The following is a 23,947-nucleotide window of genomic DNA, read 5'->3' as shown; positions in this document are numbered from 1 at the left end:
TGAATAAATAATACAAACTAAAACATTACTGAACATCAAAAACCTATTCGAAAAACCGTTGTTTTGAAGATATAGGTATTTAAGTTAAACAAACTTTCCTTATAATATCTTGATATGGAATTGTACTAAGTGATTAGTTAGTAGTAGTAGTAGTAGAGATAACTAGCAACGAACAAGGCGATATCACGAAGCACTATTCAAGAAACAACACGTAACATAACTCCTGGAGAGTGTATATTGACATTACATTTAGTATAATTACTTATCTTTTTTTTTATAAATTGAAATCGTCATCATTTTTCTTCACAGATGGGCAACTCTATACGGCCACGGCAGCGGATTTCTCAGGCACTGATCCACTAATTTATCGAGAGCCAGTAAGGACAGGACGGTCAGATCTCTTGTTATTAAACGACCCGTCATTTGTTGGATCGGTTGCTTCCACCAGTCATGCTTATTTCTTCTACAGAGAAACCGCAGTGGAATACATGAATTGTGGAAAGGTATTGTCTTCATATATAAACTCATTAAAAGTCTTCAGAATTTATTTATTCCCTGTGATCCATTAAAACAATGTTCATATTATTCCAGGCTGTTTATTCAAGAGTTGCAAGAATATGTCTTAACGATAAAGGAGGCCCGAATCGATATAGCGATCAATGGATGTCATTTCTCAAAGCCCGTATGAACTGTTCAATGCCTGGAGACTATCCTTTCTATTTTGACGAAATTCGTAAGTTTTACCTTTATATGTATGTATGACGCTCGATCTAATAACGTTATTTAAAATTAAACCTTTCCTTTAACAGAAGCTACAACAGAACTTATAAATGGTATATATGGCAGTGGTAACAGTCGAAATGACATAATGTACGCAGTATTCACGACACCGCAAAACGCTATCGGCGGATCAGCGGTATGTGCATTTGCAATGAGAGATATTATAGATGCTTTTGAGGGACTCTTCAAAGGACAAGAAAATTGGAACTCAAATTGGCTGCCCGTTAAAAAAGAGAAAATACCTCAAACCAGGCCCGGTTCTTGCGTGGAGGACAGTAGGACTCTTTCCGATGAAGTCGTTAACTTCGTAAAGGCCCATCCTTTGATGGATAAAGCGGTACCGTCGTTTTTAGCACGACCTATACTGATTAGAGTCAGTCTGCAATACAGATTTTCCGCTATTGCCGTTCATCCTCAAGTTCAAGCAATGAATGGAAACAAATACGATGTATTGTACATCGGCACTGACGATGGTAGAGTCATCAAAGCTGTTAATGTTGCCTCTAACGAAGGCGTTTTTGACGCGAGCGTAGATGAATATAGCAAAAATCCTGTGAGGACCGCAGTCATTTCTGAAGAACAGGTTCTGCCTCAAGGTGTACCTATCAAACAGATGCACGTTGCTCTGACCACTGAAAAATTGATAGTGGCTTCGGGTGATATTATTAAAGCTGTAACATTATCTCACTGCGGGAACGTGCAATCGTGCAGGTAATTATTGAACTGACAATTATAATTTACAAATGTACTACATGTACGCTATTTAAACAAAATTCACAAAACACTCTTGGTTTTACAGAGAATGCGTTTCATTACAAGATCCACACTGCGCTTGGGACTCCAAAGAACAACAATGTTCATGGGTTGGGAACAGACAATTTCCGAATCCTGAGAGATTCTTACAAAATGTAGAACATGGAAAGACTGATATTTGTAATAAGCTCCCCGCCCTATTACCGGGTGAACGACATGGCAACAGAAATCCTGGAACTAAAAAACCTTCCTCCTCCGAATCCGAAGCACGACAAAAGACTGATGACATTCAAAATGAAATTTTTATAGAAGAAGTTTTAGAAACAAACGTTATAGCGGAAGAGAAAAATTCACACAACAATAAACACGAAACCGGTAAAAAATTAAAATACAATAATTTTATAGAAATACATGCTTAATATGTAAAAACACACATTTCTATAAAATCGTTCAATATAATATTTTATACAGAAATTATGTAATTTCCCAAAAATAACCAAGTTTAAAATATTTTATTTTAGATTTGCTGACAGTAGAAGCAGCCGATGGGAATATTTATAGTGCACAAGCGCTCTTCACAGCCGTGGTGGCGTCTTGTCTCGTTACCCTCATGGTTGGGTTTGTCTTCGGATATCTATTTTCACGCCGATTTCGACACCCATTTTTTTCCGATTCCCCACCTTTTAATGAACAACACAATCATTTAAATAGGTTTGTACCAATATTAATCTCAATTCACCAATTTTCCACGGCCATTTATTTTACTAACAAATATTTTTTATTACAGATTAAGTCCATTAGAAACTCCATTAAACGCAAACTCTGCGTATCTCCCACCTCGATCAAAAAACGTCAATATGGTAGCGAACGTCTGCCCTCTTGCAAAACAAGACAACTTGCACCTCGAGCTCGGCAAAGAGCGGACTCTAGACTTACGAAATTCCACCGAATCCCTGGATAAAGATCTCAAGTGCGGCACTTTACAAAAAGTGAAAAAAACATACATATGAGAATTATTAAGAGAAACTGTATATGGGTCCATTACTAAGTGACTTGAATAATCAAGTGTGTGCCAAGTCTTCCGATGTATTCGGTCAAGACCGGAATGTAAATGTGTGACTATTGTTTACGGTGTAAATATCATATTTAAAATTTTGTGTGCAACACGGGACTGTTAAAAACTTCGTGACTACTCAAGCAATGTACTCGAACCGTGAAGATTGTGATTAAATTTTGTCTATGACTATCATTTATAAGGGGGTACCTAGAGCAACATTAAATGGAAAACTGTACCTAATTTTTTGATCTTTTATACATATTTCTGTTGACATGCTCATACAACTACAAGTACCTACGTACTTACCTAGTCCTAATTCTTGAGATTTTTTTTAGATATTGGCAAATTAAGATTGATTGAGATTCAATTATATTTTCTATAAGAATCTCATTTCTCTCTGTTCGAATTTCGTTTTCATTTTTAAGGATATATGATTAAAACTATACAAGACTACATAGCGGTAATTTTGTAACATTTTTTTAACGTCGATTATTTTAGGTACCCCGATACATTGCAATCTTAGTTTATTAAATATAGCTCAGATGAGAACATTGGATGACATTGAACAGATATTTGCATTTCAGAATTCAGTAAATTTTTGTAGGTAAAAAAATTTACTTTACAAATATTACTCCGCCATGTGTCCGGCATATCAAGCTATATTTAATAAACCATAGCAGCTGACAATTATTGTCATTTATATAATTAGTGCATATCGCTATTGAAAATTGGAAATTTTGTAAAAAGATACTTTAGGTTATTGTTGATGCATTCCAAGAATTTTTATTCAAATAATATTGCGGTGCAGCTATTTTGTAAATATAATTTAATGTGTATATAACGACATAGTTACATACTGTTATTAGAATAAATAGGGCTCAAAATCCTAATTTGACAAAGTCAAATTCGAAGTTATCTGTTCTGATATACTTACAGTTGATGTATAAACAAACTGTTATTTAACAATCTGCTGTAACATGAACAGTACCTAATCGACCACTCGAATCACAATTGTTATTACATATGTACGTATGTTGAGTAGAAAGATGTCATGATTAAACAAACAAATATATATTTTAAAACATTGTTAATTGAAAACTGCAGAACATAATACCTTAGTTTAAACGGCAATAATTCTAGTAGGTATCGATGTTCTTATGTAGATATCAGAAAATTTTTATTGAGAACAAAACGGGTCTAATGGCTGAGCTCAGCATGTTTTTTTTTAATTTTTTATTGCTTAGGTGGGTGGACAAGCTCACAGGCCACCTAGTGTTAAGTGGTTACTGGAGCCCATAAACATCTACAACGTAAATGCGCTACCCACCTTGAGATATAAGTTCTAAGGTCTCAGTATAGTTACAACGGCTGCCCCACCCTTCAAACCGAAACGCATTACTGCTTCACGGCAGAAATAGGCAGGGTGGTGGTACCTACCCGTGCGGACTCATATGAGGTCCTACCAACAGTAAGTAGAAAAGCCCCTCAGATTTACAAGAACATATTTTCAGAATGTTTAAGGTTCACAAAGAACAACGGTAGTTACTGTAGCAGATTTCAATGAACTGTAAAATGTTACAGCAGATATTAAATATAATTTTATCTTGTTAAAGCATATGCAACATAATATCGTATATCGTAATGCTGTGCTAAGTGCATAGTGCCTTGTAGGTTGCCAATTTAGTGCCTAATGTTATTTAGGATACTGAGAATAAAATATTTTATAGCTTCAGACTATGACTGTTAATAATGATTTGCTTTGCTCTTTTGGAATAATTGATCATATTTAAGTTAGTAATATTTATATTTGTAAATCAATATTTGTACCATTTAAAATATTTCAGAATACATAATAATATTGTATTACGTAAATCTACAAATGTACACTACAGTAACGCATACTTACTTTTTTTTTTTCAAGTATATCCCTATTACCTGAAGCCATTACCTATATCCATGATGCATTTCCAAAAGTCACTTTTAAGTTCTTTTCTGAAATGGAGTAAGAAATAGCACTGCTAATTTTCATAGTGCTCTAACTGCTTACAATAATCTGGACTGTAGGCTCATGGTTACCTACGGTGGCAAAATAGGTTGAATTTTTTTATGTATTATTTATGTGAATGACACAACCACCAGACAGCTAAATCTTTAAGTTTTCCCACCGTATAATCATCAAAGTGTCTTAAGTTAAGCAAGAATATATAATTTCTGTACATATTAGTAATAGAGTAATAAAAAATAAGTTGTAGAAAATAATAAAGTATTCTTAAGAATTCAAAACAGTTATTATTGATACTAATAGATTTTTTGTGTTTACTTACACATATGATATGCAGCTTCCGTTGTAACTTACATCAGATATTGTATATTTTACTTTCATTTTTTTAGCAATTTTTTAAACTTGAACAAATAAGTATTAATAAAAGTGTAAAATCTTCGAGTTTTAGTATTATTATTTCAGACCCTTAAAACGTTATAATTTATTTTGTTAATTATTTTCAATACCCATATATTCAATGTAATTACATAAAAACTGTCTTTTCTCTTCTGCTGTTTTGACAACATTGCTATTTATAGTAACACCATCATCACAAGTTATCAATTCTTCTTTGACTTCCGAACAACCTTCATGTAACAATACAAAGTTGTGAAGTACACAAGCCGAAATAATTAATATATTTACAGATTCTGGTTTTAAAACATCTATGTGATTAAGTTTTCGGAATCTTTCTTTTAACAACTCAAATGCATGTGCTATATAACTACGTGTTTTCCAGTGAATTTCATTAAATTTCATTTCTTCACTTGTCAAAACTTCTTCACTGGTAAAGGGAGTTATCAAATATTTTTTAAGTTTGTATTCTGAATCACCAAGTATGTGCTTTTGAAAATCCACTTTTATTTTTAATTCATTTGAAAGTGAACTATCCTTGAATAATTTGCTCTTTTTGGTTTTCCCAATATCTCCAACATGTACATCTACAAATGTCAAGTAATCATCACAAACTGCTTGCAAGAGGACTATGTCTGGTTTTTCCCTTTTATTTCTTTGAGAACCAACTTTTAGACGACATGCATCAATAAATCCCACACAATTTGGAAATCGAAACCTGCTATTGACATTATTACTGATTAGTTGTTGTTTCTCAACGGATGGCCAACTTATGAAACGTTCCTTCTCTTCTGTTAGCAGTAATGCAATTTCGTGGAATATGTAACTCACTGAAGACTTGTGTAATCCAAATAATCTTCCTATGTCACTATATGAAGAATCATTGACCATAAACCATAGAAAAACATGAACTTTTTTATCTAATGGTACATTTCCAGGTTTTAGATAAGGTTTCAGAAATGCAATCAAAGCCTGTAATGATGAACAATTGCCACTATTATTACTGGGTAAAAATAAAACTAAACACATTACTTTACTACTGAATTAGACTAGCGCGATTCATTTCATAAATTAAACACTGTAATCATAGATAGCTAATTAAAGACTGCAAAGCAAAAATCATTACGACAATATTACTAAATATCCTTAATTATTAATTTTAATTATCGTCTTATTAATTATTTTTATTATTATTTAATTGTTTCATTATATAGTTATTCCTCAATTATCATATTACCAAATAGAAAGTGCTTAGAACAAATTTTAAAATGTACCTGAACGGTAGACCTCTTCATCTTAAACCTCTCTATGTATTCGTGATTACCAAATTTTCTAATAGTCTCTTCATAGAAACCTTTAATCCTATGGGCAATAGGTACACCGGAATGGCAATCTTGAACCATCATCTGTGATAGCTGATAATATTCTGTTTTCATAAGATCATTAAATTTGGTCAGATTTTGATGGTTTTCGTTTATCACATTTGCTGTAGCAGCAGCCAATCTATCGACAATAGAAACACTTTCGGTGTCTAAAAAAAGTTCCATGACAAATTCTTGTTTGATTTTATGGTTTTTTTCTACACTATCCATATTTCTAAAATACATTAATTACACTTATCATTAATTTATCTCTTTTTGTAGCTGGTGCAATACGGGCGGATATTTTAAAATTCTTGATAGAATGTTTAAAATCGTATAAATAACAGCCGGTAACATTTACCATAGATTATACACTTAATCATTTACTATGATATACAGTACCGCGTACCTAGCTATCGAATATATTAAGTGTATAATCTATGCCTAGCTAACTACTTAAGTAGGTACCGGACTTTTTGGCGGGAACGCCAGAAGTGAAGTTGTGTGATTTGTTTTATATTCAGGTTTATGTGTAATAACGGCGGTTTATTAACTGTTTAATATCTGTGAAAGTGCACAAATGTGGGAAAATGAAACAAAGCCGCTGGACGCAACTTCCACTTCCAAAAAGTCCACTGAAAAAATCTTAGTAAATGACCACCGTTTTACTAAGATTATATTTCATCCCATCTCATCTCATTTCATTTAATTTCATCCCAGTTGATTAAGGTCTCAAATTAATCATCTTCATTTCATTTCACTCCATATTATCATTTTTCATAAAAATAAGAATATAAATTAAAATAAGACATGACTTAAAGGTCTTAGCTACCAGGTTATATAATCTCTTAAAAAAATAATAAGTAGGTACCTACATATTAATATCTATAGTCGGATTTTTTATTAGACGAAGTGAACTGACGTTTACTGTGTTGTCAGTTTTTGATGAAATAAAAATAGTGTTGTGACAAAGTGAACGATTGAAAAAACTCCTGAATTAATGAAATTGCCTCGATTGTCTAGTGAATAGTTGGTGTGGCGAATTGCCGATATCGGGTACGGGGTTCGAATTTTAGGCGTGCTTTGTACCTACCAACGAGTTTTCGACGAAATATTATGTTCCTATAGTATCTACCTGTAGTGAATACCGAGTGTTTTAAACATTAAGAAAAACATTGCGAGGAAGCTTGTAAGACTGTCCTATTTCCAATACATCATATAGTTGAAATTGTAGACGTATAAAATATAACAATTATAGGTAGGTAATGAAAATAAAAAAAACGGATTGTAGTTACATACTACTAGTAATATATGGAGCACTTTAATACAATTTTATTGTAAAATATAAATAATATTCTTTTATAGTTTGAAATTAATAATTAACTTTTCACACTCATTGTTCGTTCATGTGATTGAACGAGAACTGAACGCATCGCTATTACTTGAAATATAGCAACATTATTTCACAAAGTGACATTAGCTACTGTCAGCTGGCTTCGTCTAATTAAAAATCCGACTATAGAATAAAGTTTACAATAGGGATGAATAAACATCGATGTTTGGTTTCGATAACATCGACACAATGACAGCGATGTTAGGAGAATAAAATATTGAAGCGTCCATATCTCTATTAGGTCCATCTAACGGTGGATATACTTTCTAACTAGTGAGTCCCTAAGTAGTACAACTATTTTTAACTAGATGACACTAATTAATGTAATCGAAGTAAGCCGTACTACATAAGTGTGTGATATTAAGAAAATTTAAATTGTGAAGTGAGATGTTGGAATCCAGTCCAATAATTAAACACCCGCTTATAATCCGTAAAACGTAGTTTTAATTAATAAACACGTATTAAATAAAATAGACAGTTTTATTTCTTACCAAAAACATCGATGTTTTTAGACATCGATGTTTTGCTACCGATGACTATTGTACATCGATACTTTTAAATCGACGTTAACATCGATGCCAACATCGATGTTTTTCTAATATCGACATCCCTAGTTTACAACTTATCTAAGTATTTTGTTTTTTGGGCTGTCAGTTGCACAGGCAAAGGTATGTTAAATATAGAGGTTTGTTTAATACAAAAGCAGAAGCCATGTCTCTAAAACCCACAAAGAAATAACGAAATTACAGAGGGTTCAAAAGACTTTTTGGGACAGCCCCCAAGACACACCCAGGGATATTTTTTATTTGTCTATACTTGTGAACCTTGATTTACTAAATATTATATAAATTAAACTAAATGAAGTACTCCTAACTGTGTGAATAACAAAATAGTAATTAGTTAAGTACTTCTAGATTTAAAAGTCCGAATACCGATTATGATGTTGGGAAACTTGGTTAGTATGATCTATGTCCTGGGGATAATTGCCTATCTCTACTTCTTTAAAGTAGTTTAAATACACTATAGTAAATAGTAGTCTTGTCTACATAGAAATAAACCATTTTTATTTATTTTCATACCATAGAGATGGTTTGAGCCTTTGTTACAAAATATTCGGACGTTGTGAATAGGTATGCTGTATCCATGGACTAAGTTCCATTTCCCTGACTAATGAACGAATCAAAGAACAATAAAAAAAATAGATAAACACGGTTAATCCAATAATCTTTTTGGCGGAAACGCGAGGGAGGAAGTTGTAAGATTTGTTTTATTTTGTCTATATAATATTTCTTCAGGTTTAAATGTGTAATAACGGTGGTTTATTAACTGTTTAGTATCTGCGAAAGTGCACAAATGTGGGAAAATCAAACAAAGCCGCTAAACATAACTTCTCGGAATCCTAAAAAAAGTCCACTGAAAAAGTCTCAGTAAATGACCACTATTTTACTGAGATTATATTTCATCCCATATCATTTCATCTCATATCATTTCAGTTTATTTCATTTCATGCCATGTTTCATATTATTATTATTATTATTTTTTTTTTATTGCTTAGATGTGTGCGCGAGCTCACAGCCCACCTGGTGTTAAGTAGTTACTGGAGCCCATAGACATCTACAGCGTAAATGCGCCACACACCTTGAGATATAAGTTCTAAGGTCTCAGTATAGTTACAACGGCTGCCCCACCCTTCAAACCGAAACGCATTACTGCTTCACGGCAGAAATAGGCGGGGCGGTGGTACCTACCCGTGCGGACTCACAAGAGGTCCTACCACCAGTAATTACGCAAATTATAATTTTGCGGGTTTGATTTTTATTACACGATGTTATTCCTTCACCGTGGAAGTCAATCGTGAACATTTGTTAAGTACGTATTTCATTAGAAATATTGGTACCCGCCTGCGGGATTCGAACACCGGTGCATCGCTAGATACGAATGCACCAGACGTTTTATCCTTTAGACCACGACGACTTCAAATTATCAACATCATTTCATAAAATCATTTTTAAAAAATATATATAAAAGATTAGACTGTATGGTATGATACCTTAATACCTTTGCCTTTTCGATTGTGGAAAAATAAAATTGCTACTACTACATAATTTATAAAATCCGAAAATTGGTAAAAACTATCAAAATTGTTAATCCAACCAAACAAAAAACCTTAGATTAAGAAGAATAATATCTGAAAGATAACTCTTTTAAATAAGAAATACGTGAAAGTGTAATTCAAAATTAGTTTCTTCAAAAACTTAAATTATAAGTTTTTAAACAATTGGTCTATGTCGAAATTAAAGGATTTCTCATGTGCTTTTCATGGAAATGAAAAGTGAGTTTAATAATGTACTAATCGTTTATGGTTTATATGTGGCCGTAGCACCTAATTTTAGATTCAGAACAAGAAAAAAAAATCCTAAAATATACTGGTAGACAGCGACGTGTTTTTGCTATGATAAATAACAGAATCACTTAACCTTCCACATGAGCTCTTATGTGGATCGTTAAAGCGGTTTTGTTATATATTCAGACAACATTATCTGAAGCGGTAGGCAGCGGCTTGGCTCTGCCCCTTGCATTTCTGAAGTCCATGGGCGACGGTAACCACTCACCATCAGGTGGGCCGTATGCTTGTCTGCCTACAAGGGAAATAAAAAAAAATATATATTCAGAAATTGAAAATCATCAAAGAAACCACAATGCACTCAAATCTCTGTCTGTGTTACAGTTTTTCTGAGTACATTACTGCAGGTTGAATTAGAATCTTCAAATTTAAATAATTTTCTCTTTTTTGTAGCATGGCAAATCAAAAGTTGATATATCCAGCAGCAACGAGGAACCAAGAGCCCATTCTGCAAGTTTTAAAGAGATTTGTAACCTATGATTGTGCAGAAGATGATAGTCCATTGTTTTTAGAGGTAGCCTCAGGCTCAGGACAACATTTAGCACACTTTGCACCTCATTTTCCAAATATAAAATTTCAGCCAACAGAATTTGACGAAACCCTTTTAGGAAGCATTAAATATTATGCAACGGAATGTCCAACCAAAAATATACTCTTACCAATACAATTGGATATATGTACAGATTTAGTTCATTATGGGTTTTCAGAAGAAAGTATAGATTATGTCTATAATGCAAATATGATCCATATAAGTCCTTATGAATGTACAATCGGCTTATTTAAAAATGCAGGCTGCTATCTAAAACCTAATGCTTTACTGATCTTATATGGGCCTTTTAGTAAAGATGGAGTAATTACACCTGACAGTAATGTTCAATTTAATGCATCTTTAAAAGCTAGGAATCCAGCATGGGGATTAAGAGACATCAGTGAATTAATTAAAATAGCTGCTGATTATAGTCTAACACTCATAGATACAGTAGAAATGCCTGCAAATAATAAAACTTTAATATGGAAAAAGAATTGATTACAGTAAAAAGTAGAATGAATATTACAAGTGAAAAAATGTATTCGAAGCACAAACAACAAAGAGCAAAATACTATGAACAGTTCTGATCATGAATATCAAAGAGATCTGTGATTTATTGTCGAATCATCCATTAAATGACTTTTTTTATTATTATCTGAGTATTTGTGCATTCCCTTCCAAAAGTTAAAACAATTATTCTTATGTGATTGTTTTAGAAAGAAATAATTATGTAAGAACTTTTATGGATTGTTCTTTAAAGTAAAGTCACATTGTCAGTCGTCTTTAAATTAGTTACATTACACGCTATGCTATATAACATCAGTGAGCTAGTTTTTGCACAATTTTTTTGTACCGAGTGACCATGTATAATAATGAATTGATAGTCAATCCAGTCGAAGGAATGCTATTTAATTGCCTGGGTTCCTCTTGAGCTCAGAGCCCACCTGGTGTTACATGGTTACTGGAGCCCATAGACATCTAAGACGTAAATGCGCCACTCACCTTGAGATATTAGTTCTAAGGTCTCAAGTATAGTTACAACGGTTGTCCCACCCTTCAAAGCGAAACGCATTACTGCTTCACGGCAGAAATAGGCTGGGTAGTGGTACCTACCCGCGCGGACTCACAAGAGGTCCTACCACCAGTAATTACGCAAATTATTGCGGGTTTGATTTTTATTACACGATGTTATTCCTTCACCATAGAAGTCAATCCAGAATATTAGTTGAGTACGTATTGGTACCCGCCTGGGATTCGAACACCGGTGCATCACTCAACAAGAATGCACCGAACGTCTTATCCTTTAGGCCACGACGACTTTTTTTATCAAAGTATGCTGCTTAACACTCAGCTAAGCCGTTTCCCTGGTGAAAGTCGACGAAATGCGGTTTGAAGTGCTTGATCTTTTTTTTTTGGACTGGAGGCCGAACTTTCTAGGAATACCCCGCCCCTAGGGGCGCATGGGGTATGGGAGTGAACCGCGGGCCTTCTTTTTGTTTTATTTTTAACGCTGTGGAATCCGTACGGTTACCCGGTTGAGGGGGCTTACTGACCGCTCCGACTCCACGAAACCCACAATACTGCATAGTGCGCGCCCAAAGGCCGCCTTCGCCGGTACCGCGGGCCTAAAGGATAGAATTTAGGGCCATACCCACTAAACAACTCCCCTGCACTCTCGCCCAATCGTCTGATACCCTTCCAGGTCAGAACCCGGGTGAGGTAAAGGGGTTATCGCGGTCAACACTACAGACATCGCAGCTCCCCCGAGGACGTCCGGTCGACGGAGCCTTTGAGACGGAATGCTCTACAGCCGTCAGCCGTCTGGGTACGATAGCCCGTCAGGCCACCCACACAGTGCGACTGGAGTCCCGGAATACCCCGCTGGACCAGAACCAGCCTTGGGTCGGGATGCGATACATCGCCAACCGGTTGCTCTTTTTTCACGTTGATTGTGTAATTCTTCGGTAGCGCACTACAGTGCTTCAGCTGAAGCAACGTTTATTTTTTTCTAATCCAAAAGTGTGACGGTTTTTTTTTGCAAAATAACTCCCGAGTGCTATTTAAACAGTTTGTACAGACAGTTGTTTGTTTGTTAATTAAATACATATACATATAAAAATATGTATATATAAATAAAGTTTTCAGATTCTAAGTAAGTTAAGATTCTAAGTACTCGAAACCTTGTCTTAAACTCTAGCCGACCTTATTTTAAGTGGGAGCGCATTCCATAGAAGAATTGATTGAATAGTGAAGGAAGAATGTAAAAAGTCCGAACTAACAGCGAAGAAGAAGATTGTGAGATGAACGAAGATTTCGGCTGTAGTCAAACCCTAAGTACCCTAAGTATTCAGGTGGATTTAGGGAGTGCAACAAAGAGTAAAGAGTACTGAGAGCACGCAAGCTGCGGCGTTGTCGAATGGGGAGCAATTTGAGTTGGGAGCGATGAGAAGATACATGATCGTATTTCCGAAGATTATAAATAAATCGAATGCAGTTATTGAGAAGCCGGTTAAGTTTATTGAGTAGATCTGCATTCAGGTCAAAGTAGCACACATCACCATAGTAGATCATGGGGAAGATCAAAGTTTAAACGAACATTGTCTCTTGGTCTCGGGCGGAAGGATATTGTTCAGGCGGTAAAGCATACGGAGTGTAAGTGTAACTCACTGACACACGGAGATGACCTAGGTCCTTTACAACTGAACACCAGTTGATGGTTAAGCCATCATATATTATTTGATAATAATATAGGACGACTGTGATATAAAAACGTTATTTAGTGTTTGAGCCATCATGTATATTAACGGTAAGTCTCAATTGTTATTGGTTTTAATGTTTTTTGATAATTTAAAAATACATATTAAAATTGTTATGTTTGGGGTTAATGGGGTCGCCTGAGGTACAAATAACAACGAAAGGGGGGTCAATTGGGATGATAATAAGTTGAATGGGAACGACAAGTATAAATACGCACAGGATTGTAGGGTTGTCTATGTAGTTATAACAATCTTTTTTAAACGTGTTGGTAAGAATCTGATTTATTCATGATGTTTTTGTCTAAAACTTTTATTTAATTATTAGTGCAATTATATTTATATTATCAGTTACGTATTGTTTTCTATTTTTAGATATGCCTCGCGTGTATGTATCAAAGAGTGCAAGCTTTATAAGAGATATGATCCCTTAATATTAAAAACAGCAATAGAAAACTATGAATTTGGGAATAAGTCTTTAGTTGAAATAGCTAAGCAATTTAATATAAGTATATAAGTAAGTCGGTTTTGCACAGACATATAACAATTAAATCTCAAGGTGGACAAAAATATCTAAGTAAAGAAGAAGAAAAATACAGTTACACACATATTAAACAGTTAATAAACCACCATTATTACACATCTAAACCCGAAGAAACACTAAATAGACAAAATAAAACAAATCACACAACTTCACTCCTCGCGTTCCCGCCAAAAAGTCCTAAAACCAAACACCGTAGTCCTTATTAACTCCATGCCGTAGTCGTAGACATAGATTATACACATAAATATTCGAGTATGATCAATGAAGTAGGAAACCTAGTATGATTGATATTTGAGATTTGAGACCATACCTTGTTATTAGACCATAGATTATACACTTAATATATTTTTATTAGACATAAAAACATTAATTTCATTGATAGCGTACCACACGGCAACAGACACACATCATCATCATCATCATCATCAGCCTGCGGCAGTCCACTGCTGGACATAGGCCTCCCCCAAAGCTCGCCACTGAACCCGATCTTCGGTTCTACGCATCCAGTTACTGCCAGCCATAGATTATACACTTAATATATTAGAGATAGATGCGCAACTCTCATTTTTATTTTTGCTTTAGTTAAAGCCCGGTCCAGCAGGCGTCGCTACGGTCGATTATTAGTCTCCCTACCCCCCACCAGGTGGCTTTTTTAGTAATTTTAATATTTTTTATAATTAACTCTCTTTATGAAAAAATCTTATCGTTTAGAATCGCTGAAATTCCCGGTAGTACTTATGAGTTATTAAGGAATGTTTGATTGTGTTCAGCATTCTAATCGATAAGATCTTTTCATACAGAGAGAAAACAGTTTTTTAAAATAAAAAGCTGTAATTCTCTGTAAGCTATTTAATTTCCCTATATTACAAACAATTTTCTGTTAAAAGATTGTATGAACGTACAATTGTATAAAATTTCGAATAACAATAACTCCTCTAGATTAATCCTACTAGCGTACTTATTAACATTAAATCGAAAGTTATCTAAAAGTTAATTAAGTCTAGATAATCAAATCATTCAATGTCAATTAAGTCATTTGTGCGAAATATAAACATGTCAGCTTTCCATTACAAACATAGTAGACAATTTGAATTAAATTTAATAAATTTGTTTCTTAACGATAGCAGTTCTTGCTTAAAGTTGATCGTGACAGATCATGACCTTGTATGAAAATATTACATCTATAAACACTACCTATGCTTCGTCATACAATAATTGTCATTTAAACTAGCATTGTAGAGATAATACACACACTAAAGTGAATACTAAATTATTCTTAGCATTCTTATAAACATTTAGAAATTTAAGAAACGATTAACCCACAATCATGTTCATAACATGTGACATTTTGTTCTGCACAAACGTTTTGTTACATGATTTGAAAAACAAAAAAAAAACAAAAAATGTTTAAAAAATGTAAAGATGATTTAAAGTACTCTTAAATATTGATAGTTTGTACTTAATGACGCTTATAGTAATCTTAGACATGATTACAATAGTTATACTTTTATTCTCTATCTAAATTATTTCTATTCTGACGTTTCTGATGCTTTAGCTTTGGTAATACTAGATAAAACAAACAGCAGATTGAAAGAAAATCATCTTAAAGTTAATTACATTCATTACAAACCATTAGTTTGCATTTTGTTACAAAAGAAACTGATGTTCATCACATGCAAATGAATTATAAACATACACATGCAAACATAAAATGTAAATTTATCTTTTAATCCAAATTAAATGTACATTAATATTACATCTAAATAATAGAAAGGGTTTCGAAAATTTTTATTGCACTCAACAGCAGACCAGCATGTAACCCGGCTCATGATAAGTGGTCACCAGTGCTTATAAACTTCAGCAGTGCCATAGGGGTTGCTGTCTATAAATTAAGTTTTAATAAATTATTAATATACTCAAGTCACAAGCATATTGATTTCACATAATGAAAATGTAAGAAACATAATCATGTTTGGGCATTTTCATTTATATCTGCTCATACAGAAAACACAACTTAGCAAATATATTCCACAGTTAATCTAAATAATTGCAAATAATGCTTTTGAAGACCATTGACTTTTGATCATTAATTAAAATCATCTTCTCGTAGAATTTACAAAAGGTTATTTACAAAAATTTATATCAGTATTTTCATATATTACTAACTTACTAATTACAGCTATTCAAACATAATACTCTAACTATAAGAACTAAACAACCTATTTTAAAACAAAATTGGCATCAATTTAGTTCTTATGAACTATTTCAATTATTAATTTATAAATTATAAACATATTTAAAAAAAATTAAGATCCCTTGTGAGTTCACGTTCCTTGATGAATCAGTTTCTCTTCTGAAACGGAGAAACAAAGTATCTTAAGTATGTAACAAATATTGAAAAAATACGACCAGGAAAAATTTTGTGTTAATGTAATCATACTTACAAATTAATATATTACATAACACGTTCTGGTTCAAATATAGTGCATCAATCTTTTCATGTTTCAGACATTTTAGTGCTCCTTATAATTTTTCCATAAAATTTTGTCATTATCAAACCTTTGTCTACAAAAATAAAAACATTATTTTATATTGGGTAGAAGGATGAACGTGGTCACAGGCCACTTGGTGTAACTTGGTTATCAAACACCAGGAAACAAAACGTGAATGCCATCATCTAACTTTGGATGTTAGATCAATTGTGCTGTATTTTATTTAAACAGGAAATCATGACTGATTGATCATTCCAAAAAACTAGCTCGGGCCCACTTGACAATAAGCATATAATACGCTGAGTTGCAAAACATAAATACTGCCACCCACTCGGGACAATTTTATTATCTGAGGTGTGTGTGTGATAGTACGAGACTTAATACCGACTGTTTTGATCAAAACTTAACATATATGATAGCTAGGCAGCAGAAATAGGAAGGACCATTAGTTGGTGCTAATTCATTTAATTATATTATGAATAATAATTCTGTTAGCAAATAATATACCGGAAAAATAGTGTAAACTCACCGTTATCAAGGCATCCGAAATAGCATTTCATTTTCGATCTTGAGGCATGCTGATTTTTAATAATAAACTTTCTGAAATGAAAATAGTTACACTGGCTTACGAAACGCTAACGAAGAAAAAAGTATTGGAGCCAAGTTATGTCTAAAGAGAATTCAAAACAGAGTTTCTCAATGTCTAATCGTCTAATATTCTCACAAAGCTAAAAGTTGCTCTAAATTAATACTACAACGTAAAATAACTCAAAACAAAACAAAAAAAAAACGATTTAAAAAATTAAAGCGTTATGTACGACATTTTGAAAACTTTTTTTTTTTTTGAGATTGTTTTATTGGCCCTGGAATTTTGAAAACTTCAAAGCAGTGTTTCCACTTACGTTTTTTTTACCACATTTTACCCTAGTTTCTTTTGAATTTATCCCTAAAATTTCCTAAACAACTTTCATAAATCCTTTATATAGAAAGCATAAATAAAATACAGAAAATAAACCACAGCATATTATTTAATGTAGGTATATATAATCTAAACGCCCCCAGAAGATCATAGATCTATAGGATTAGAATTTTCAAGGAAGTCGACGCATTGCTTTTATATTCTTTTGCTGCACGCAACCTAACACTGTTCGGTTCTAAAATTAAGCAATTGTTTGCTGGCATTCCCAACTTTCTATGAAGCAAGTCGTTCAGGGTTTCGTTAGAAAGCCTGTTTCTTTTGTCAGTTTTTACATTTGAGAACACTGAATAATCTTTCTACCTCAGTCTTTGAAGAAGGAACTGCTAGCAAAAGCGAAATGACAATTACAAGGTTTTCGTAAATGAAATTACCATGATAATCTTTCATGGTACATGAAGTACCTGTATATTACAATACAAGTAAGTTCTGGTGACATCAACGAAAATAGGTAAATAAAAATTTGGTGGATTATACTTATTGGGATTCTGGGGAATCCCTAAGAAAAAAGCAGTGGCTTAATCTATGATTTACTTTACTAGAGGGTTACTGTTGAATCAAACCTTCTTTATAGTTTTTATACACAACTCTGTTTTATTCTTTTACTTGTCAACTCGACTTAATGTCATTCTCTCCATAAAATAAAATGTTCATTGTTTTACTTTAATTATCGTTTATTTTAAAATTCACAACAGTTACTAGTATAGGCTTTGCTTTTTACCCCGAAATATCCTAAATCCTGGTATTTTTAAAATTGTCTTTATCATCCAAAATATCAGCTATTTTTCCCTAAAAAAGGGAGAATTCCCTAAAAGTGGAAGCACTGCTTCAAAGTACGCTAACATTTTTATTGAGTCAGAACTCGTATCTGCCATCTAGTGAGTTTATTAGTTCATTAAGGCCAAAACGTTTCAAAAATGACCTCGCCGGTTCCTAAAGATGACGCTAGTTGAATGTTCTTTTCCTTTGTATGGGAGTTGCACCCCCCTGCTGCCAGCTGCCCTGCGCAGGTCGTCGCTCCATCTAGCAGGAGGGCGTCCTACACTACGTTTGCCTTCACACACACACAGATCAGACACACAATCACAACTAAGAAGAGGTACCAACCGTGTACCAAGCTAGTTGAATCTGATTCACTCCATTTGAGTTCACAATATTCAAGAAAAGGCGCCCAAAATAATATTAGGGTGAGGATGGGTAAAATTTTGTTTAGTGTTCAATGATAATTTAGGAATGTGCCTAAAGTTTAAAGTCTTTGTTAGATAAACCCAAATATTTTTTAATGTTTTTAATTAAAATTTGTTCCTTTTAGTTATTTTACCAAAATGTCAAAGCGTCCCGCTTCCGAAGCATTAATAGACGAAGTAAAAAAGGCCACAAAGGATGGCAAGAAACATTCCTTGGATTCCGACGAAGAAGATAGTGGTGCTGAAGAAGAGAAGAATAATGTTATGAACTCCAATGATATTGAAGGTGAAGAGGAAGGAACTGGTGGAATGGAAGGTGAAGTGAGTAGAATAAGTCAAAAACCTAATCAGAATACTCAAATTGTTGTGAGAATTAAAAAAAAGTTTCGTTTTCCAAACAATACTTAAAATGCTTTTGAAGAAAATTCAGCTAATTTAATATTAACAACTTAATTAATACTTATAACTATCAAATAAAATATAAATTTCATTAATTAGTACTATTTTATAGATTACCATAACACCTTTTAACATGAAAGAAGAACTTGAAGAAGGGCATTTTGATACACAAGGACATTACCATTGGAAAAAAGAAAAAGAAATTCGTGATGGATGGCTTGATAACATTGACTGGGTTAAAGTAAAAGGTAGACCAGAGGATAAATATAAAATTCATCATAGTGATGAAAAAGGACTTGGTGATGAATCTAGTAGTGAAGATGAACAAGAACAACAGTTTGATTTGATACATAACTATAAAGAAATATTACAACATATGAAACCTAAAGAAACAATTGCCAAAGCTTTACAGAGACTTGGTAAGTTTTATTCTGGTACCAGTTATAATTATGTTGTAATAAGTTTTTGATCTGACTAGTGCTCTTAAACGGTTGTTACCAAATGTTCACCATAGTACTATGTTGTATGTATAAATGTGTCTCTAAATGGGAATCATTTGGTATGGAGCACCTGTGTGGAGGTATTGCTGTTGGCTTTTTTAACTTCACCGGGCAATCCAAGTGGAGTAATATCCAGAGGATTTGAAAGCTGTAATCTAGTAAAAGGAGCTGTAACTGAGATGCATCAGGCCATATACTTAGCAGGTCCTGCATGTTAAAACTTGTAAAATGTTCCATAGTATTCTTGCATTTTTTACTGTTTGTTGTTGTTTGTGCATAACTTGTTTGTTCATGTTAATTAATTTAAATTTCTCTACTTTTAAGAATTACATTCAGTATCATATGGTGCTGTTCAATAACTTGCCAGTCTATTAATAGTCTACAAACCACACATATTTTAAAAAGATTATTTCAAGCAATGTACATAATTATTAACAAACTAACGACCCGCCCTGGCTTCGCTTCGGAAACATTAAAAAAAAAAAAAAGTAGCCTATGTTCATCAGGGACAATGTCGGCTTCTAATGGAAAAAGAATTTTTCAAATCGGTCCAGTAGTTTCGGAGCCTATTCGAAACAAACAAACAAACAAATCTTTCCTCTTTATAATATTACTAGCGACCCGCTCTCGCTTCGCTTCGGAAACATTAAAACACACATGAAACCAAAAAAAATAAATAAAAATAAAATAAAAAAAGTAGCCTATGTTCATCAGGGACAATGTCGGCTTCTAATGGAAAAAGAATTTTTCAAATCGGTCCAGTAGTTTCGGAGCCTATTCGAAACAAACAAACAAACAAATCTTTCCTCTTTATAATATTACTAGCGACCCGCTCTCGCTTCGCTTCGGAAACATTAAAACACACATGAAACCAAAAAAAAAAAATATAAAAAAAGTAGCCTATGTTCATCAGGGACAATGTCGGCTTCTAATGGAAAAAGAATTTTTCAAATCGGTCCAGTAGTTTCGGAGCCTATTCGAAACAAACAAACAAACAAATCTTTCCTCTTTATAATATTAGTATAGATAGTATAGATAGTTTCCATGAGTGGAAGATCTTACGGCCCAGCATTAGTGGTTACTGTAGTCCATAGACATCAACAACATTAATGTTGTCGCCCACCCTGAGATATGAATATTAAGGCCTCCGTGGTTACAGTACAACAGCTGCCTCATCTTTCAAACTGAAATATATTACGCATTCATCACAGAAATAGGTATGGTGCTGGTCCTGCGCCCTGCATATGCAGACTACATGTTCCACTGTTACCACCAGTAATTTATTGCTTAGCTGATAATATAATTATGATGAATTACTAAATGAACATATAATATTTTACAAACAGGTGCCACTTCTAAAATGTCTAGTGCAGAACGTTGGAAAAGAAAAAAAGCTGGCATTGTTGATGGAAACAGTCAAATTGTAACAAGAGTTACTGAACTTGCTAATCAAATCTTAACAAAAATGGGAAACATGGACATCTATCAGGAGTCCTATGAGAAAATAAGCAAACTATTAGATAAGAAGAAAAATAAGAATGATAATACTGAACTAGATATGTATGCAGATGATTTTGATCAGAAAGAACAACAAACCCTAGGAAATAAAAGTGATCAAAATGACACAAATAATACCCATGATGAAGCCTCTGAAAATGAGACACAAGAACTGAAATGGGAGTTCAAATGGAACCAAGATGATGACACTGAAGTATCAGGACCTCATTCTACTGAACAAATGAATAAATGGGCATCAGAAGGTCATTTTAAAACTGGAGTATGGGTACGGAAACATGGGGAAGACAGTCAATTCTATAGTTCAAACAGAATAGACTTTGAGTTGTATATGTAGTTACTCTGTGTCTCACCACCACAACCATTCAGCCTTAGCTTTAAATGTGACAAATACATTTTTAAAAGCAATTAAAAAATCATGACCCTATCTGTTCTTACACCGTTATTGAATCCAATAGACACCACAATATGGGATAATTATTGGGTATATAACTTTAAGAATGCAGGATTTTTTTCAAATTGTAATTTTTGCAATTGTTTATTTTTAAGCATTTGTACAATATGAATTTATTCATAGTATTGGCGATTATTAGCCTCAATACAGTCTACGTGACTCGTCATGCGATAAACCGCGATATTCGCCCGAACCGCTTAACATCAGATGGGCTGTAAGCCCTTCTAACTATTAACGAATATTTTAATAAGTTTTTATTGTCCCCGCTTCGGCCATGTCGACACAATTTTTTGCCCTTTTTTTTAATTCGAAATCAAATGAAATATGTAGTTATATTTTAGTTATGTCATGAAGACAAAAGCCTCACAAATGATAGTAAAATATGAATGTACATTGGGAAATTAAAAAAATCTTTATTAGAAATATGAAGGACTTTTATTTTTTTGGCATGGCAGAATTGTTAGCGATCCGAAGGCATTTCCAGGTTCACCAGGATGCGTGGACAAGAATAGGCTCAGTCAGGAGAGGTGGGTTTATAATAAAAAACCTTCCGCCTGCGGACGACCCTTAATAGAACAAGGACAGTCGCTCCGCCTCCGGTTTGAAATCGCTATCCACTGATTTCTGGCGCGCTCTCAGCAGTTTGACGTTATGAACTAAGTGTTACGTTTAACTCTACGACGAGTAAGGTACAACGGCATAGAGTCGATCAGATATATCCGTCAGTAAGTCCCTAGGGCGTCGGCTGTCATTAGCTTTTACTGTTACGGGTCAGGTATCATTGTAACATTGACTTCATATACTTACGGATAGGTTCAAAACCAAGACCGCTACAGAGATCCAAATTCCAAATATTTATTCACCGTTTAACCTTTGTCAAACCAATGTCTGTTATGTGAAAAAAGTATAACTGACATATAATATATAAATTAAAAATTCGATTTTATTAGTGAACTCATCATAAAAGTACAAATTCCAGTCTTAAAAAAATTACCAGATAGTGGACAATTTTATAACATTCATCGTTGATTTTGAAACAAACTGGGAATTTATCTTATTGGTAACTAGGTATAACTATGTCATCTGAGAGATTATTGAAAACGACATTAAATTAAGGTTATTGATAATGTAATAAACACTATAATTTATAAAATTATAATTTAAAAAAAAAAATATAATTTATAATATGTAATAATTTATAAAACCGCCGGTACTTTCACCATCCCGACAGGAGCCCTCTTCTTCGGTATAGCGAAGGCGTTCGACAAATCCTGGCACAACGATTTGATATACAAACTGTATAACATGGGAGTGCCAGACAGACTCGTGCTCATCATACGAGACTACTTGTCGAACCGTTCGTTCCGATATCGAGTCGAGGGAACGCGCTCCCGCCCCCGTCACGTCACAGCCGGAGTCCCGCAAGGCTCCGCCCTCTCCCCGTTACTATTCAGTTTGTATATCAATGATATATCCCGGTCTCCGGAGACCCATCTGGCGCTCTTCGCCGATGACACGGCAATCTACTACTCGTGTAGAAAGAAGGCGTTGCTTCATCGGCGACTTCAGACTGCGGCTACCACCATGGGACAGTGGTTCCGGAAGTGGCGCATCGACATCAACCCCACGAAAAGCACAGTGGTGCTCTTCAAAAGGGGTCGCCCTCCGAACACCACGTTGAGCATCCCACTCCCGACTAGGCGCGTCGACACCTCCGCCTCCGCCATTCGCCCAATCACGATGTACGACCAGCCCATACCGTGGGCCCCGAAGGTCAAATACTTAGGCGTCACCCTCGACAGAAGGATGACATTCCGCCCCCATATAAAGACGGTACGCGACCGTGCCGCCTTCATTCTAGGACGTCTCTACCCGATGATATGCAGACAAAGTAAAATGTCCCTTAGAAATAAGGTGACACTCTATTACATACGCCCCGTCATGACCTATGCAAGTGTAGTGTTCGCTCACGCGGCCCGCACTCACCTAAAATCATTTCAAATTATTCAATCCCGTTTTTGCAGGATAGTCGTCGGAGCCCCGTGGTTCGTCAGGAACGTCGACCTACATGACGACCTGGACTTAGAGTCCACCAGTAAGTATATGCAGTCGGCGTCGATGCGCCACTTCGATAAAGCGGCACGACACGAGAACCCTCTCATCGTGGCCGCCGGTAACTACATTCCCGATCCTGCGGAAAGAATGGAAAGCAGTCGACGTCGCCCAAAACACGTCATCTCGGATCCTCCCGATCCACTAACGGTACTTTTAGGTACCTCAAACACCGGTGACCGTTCTCGTCGAACCCGTCGCTTGCGACGAAGCGCTCGACGAGTAAATTAACCCTCAGACACAGCCCATTGAGTTTCTCGCCGGATCTTCTCAGTGGGTCGCGTTTCCGATCCGGTGGTAGATTCTGCGAAGCACGGCTCTTGCTAGGGTTCGTGTTAGCAAC

The 23,947-nt window shown here is 34.6% G+C and overlaps 4 protein-coding genes and 1 long non-coding RNA gene across 11 annotated transcripts in view; 3 read left to right on the top strand and 2 right to left on the bottom strand.

The window, feature by feature from the left end:
- Positions 1 to 5,030, top strand: part of LOC114242584 (semaphorin-1A) — a 106,809-nt gene extending 101,779 nt beyond the window's left edge. For all 3 annotated transcript variants that reach the window (XM_089727685.1, XM_089727686.1, XM_028173796.2), the window contains 6 exons: positions 310 to 503; positions 592 to 733; positions 810 to 1,491; positions 1,580 to 1,908; positions 2,055 to 2,244; positions 2,321 to 5,030. In XM_089727685.1, coding sequence (XP_089583811.1) covers positions 310 to 503; positions 592 to 733; positions 810 to 1,491; positions 1,580 to 1,908; positions 2,055 to 2,244; positions 2,321 to 2,543 — 1,760 coding nt within the window. In that variant the 3' untranslated portion in view covers positions 2,544 to 5,030. The remainder of the gene's footprint in view (positions 1 to 309; positions 504 to 591; positions 734 to 809; positions 1,492 to 1,579; positions 1,909 to 2,054; positions 2,245 to 2,320) is intronic.
- LOC114242657 (putative nuclease HARBI1) lies at positions 4,862 to 6,710 on the bottom strand. Its single transcript, XM_028173907.2, has 2 exons — positions 6,260 to 6,710; positions 4,862 to 5,957 (listed from the first exon to the last, which is right to left on the bottom strand). Exons 1-2 carry the CDS (start codon positions 6,590 to 6,592, stop codon positions 5,082 to 5,084), a joined length of 1,209 nt encoding a protein of 402 aa, XP_028029708.2. The 5' UTR covers positions 6,593 to 6,710; the 3' UTR covers positions 4,862 to 5,081.
- A 3,105-nt stretch (positions 6,711 to 9,815) lies between these two features.
- On the top strand, positions 9,816 to 11,326 carry LOC114242601 (methyltransferase-like 26). The gene is made up of 2 exons (XM_028173825.2): positions 9,816 to 10,071; positions 10,537 to 11,326. Exons 1-2 carry the CDS (start codon positions 10,025 to 10,027, stop codon positions 11,168 to 11,170), a joined length of 681 nt encoding a protein of 226 aa, XP_028029626.2. The 5' UTR covers positions 9,816 to 10,024; the 3' UTR covers positions 11,171 to 11,326.
- Positions 11,327 to 13,812: 2,486 nt separating this feature from the next.
- Positions 13,813 to 21,915, top strand: holn1 (CD2 antigen cytoplasmic tail-binding protein 2 homolog holn1). Of its 5 annotated transcripts, none has more exons than XM_028173822.2 (4): positions 13,813 to 13,934; positions 18,750 to 18,945; positions 19,136 to 19,442; positions 20,870 to 21,915. In XM_028173822.2, the coding sequence occupies exons 2-4, from the start codon at positions 18,763 to 18,765 to the stop codon at positions 21,373 to 21,375; spliced, it is 996 nt and encodes a 331-aa protein (XP_028029623.2). In that variant the 5' UTR covers positions 13,813 to 13,934; positions 18,750 to 18,762; the 3' UTR covers positions 21,376 to 21,915. The 5 variants fall into 5 exon arrangements, with proteins under 5 accessions (XP_028029623.2, XP_089583808.1, XP_028029622.2 ...); XM_089727682.1 differs by lacking the exon at positions 13,813 to 13,934 and adding an exon at positions 18,389 to 18,624 and having other exon boundaries at positions 18,750 to 18,940; XM_028173821.2 differs by lacking the exon at positions 13,813 to 13,934 and adding an exon at positions 18,389 to 18,624.
- On the bottom strand, positions 14,804 to 17,355 carry LOC149502969 (uncharacterized). The gene is made up of 3 exons (XR_016323147.1): positions 16,991 to 17,355; positions 16,414 to 16,534; positions 14,804 to 16,322 (listed from the first exon to the last, which is right to left on the bottom strand). It is a non-coding gene; the product is annotated as an uncharacterized LOC149502969 (long non-coding RNA).
- Positions 21,916 to 23,947: the final 2,032 nt, after the last annotated feature.

Source organism: Bombyx mandarina, chromosome 05 (assembly GCF_030267445.1).
Source record: "Bombyx mandarina strain Sakado chromosome 05, ASM3026744v2".
NCBI classification, from domain to species: Eukaryota; Metazoa; Arthropoda; class Insecta; order Lepidoptera; family Bombycidae; genus Bombyx; species Bombyx mandarina.
The sequence above is the reverse complement of the archived record's forward strand: the minus strand, read 5'-3'. Positions and strand labels throughout refer to the sequence as shown.

Excerpts from the sequence above, each read along its gene's own strand:
- LOC114242601 (XM_028173825.2), top strand. The coding sequence starts at position 10,025 with ATGTCGAAATTAAAGGATTTCTCATGTGCTTTTCATGGAAATGAAAA. Across the intron at positions 10,072-10,536 it reads GCTTTTCATGGAAATGAAAA|CATGGCAAATCAAAAGTTGA; the intron begins GTGAGTTTAATA and ends TCTTTTTTGTAG.
- LOC114242657 (XM_028173907.2), bottom strand. The coding sequence starts at position 6,592 with ATGTATTTTAGAAATATGGATAGTGTAGAAAAAAACCATAAAATCAAA. Across the intron at positions 5,958-6,259 it reads TGAAGAGGTCTACCGTTCAG|GCTTTGATTGCATTTCTGAA; the intron begins GTACATTTTAAA and ends TCATCATTACAG.
- holn1 (XM_028173822.2), top strand. The coding sequence starts at position 18,763 with ATGTCAAAGCGTCCCGCTTCCGAAGCATTAATAGACGAAGTAAAAAAG. Across the intron at positions 18,946-19,135 it reads CTGGTGGAATGGAAGGTGAA|ATTACCATAACACCTTTTAA; the intron begins GTGAGTAGAATA and ends ACTATTTTATAG. Across the intron at positions 19,443-20,869 it reads CAAAGCTTTACAGAGACTTG|GTGCCACTTCTAAAATGTCT; the intron begins GTAAGTTTTATT and ends TTTTACAAACAG.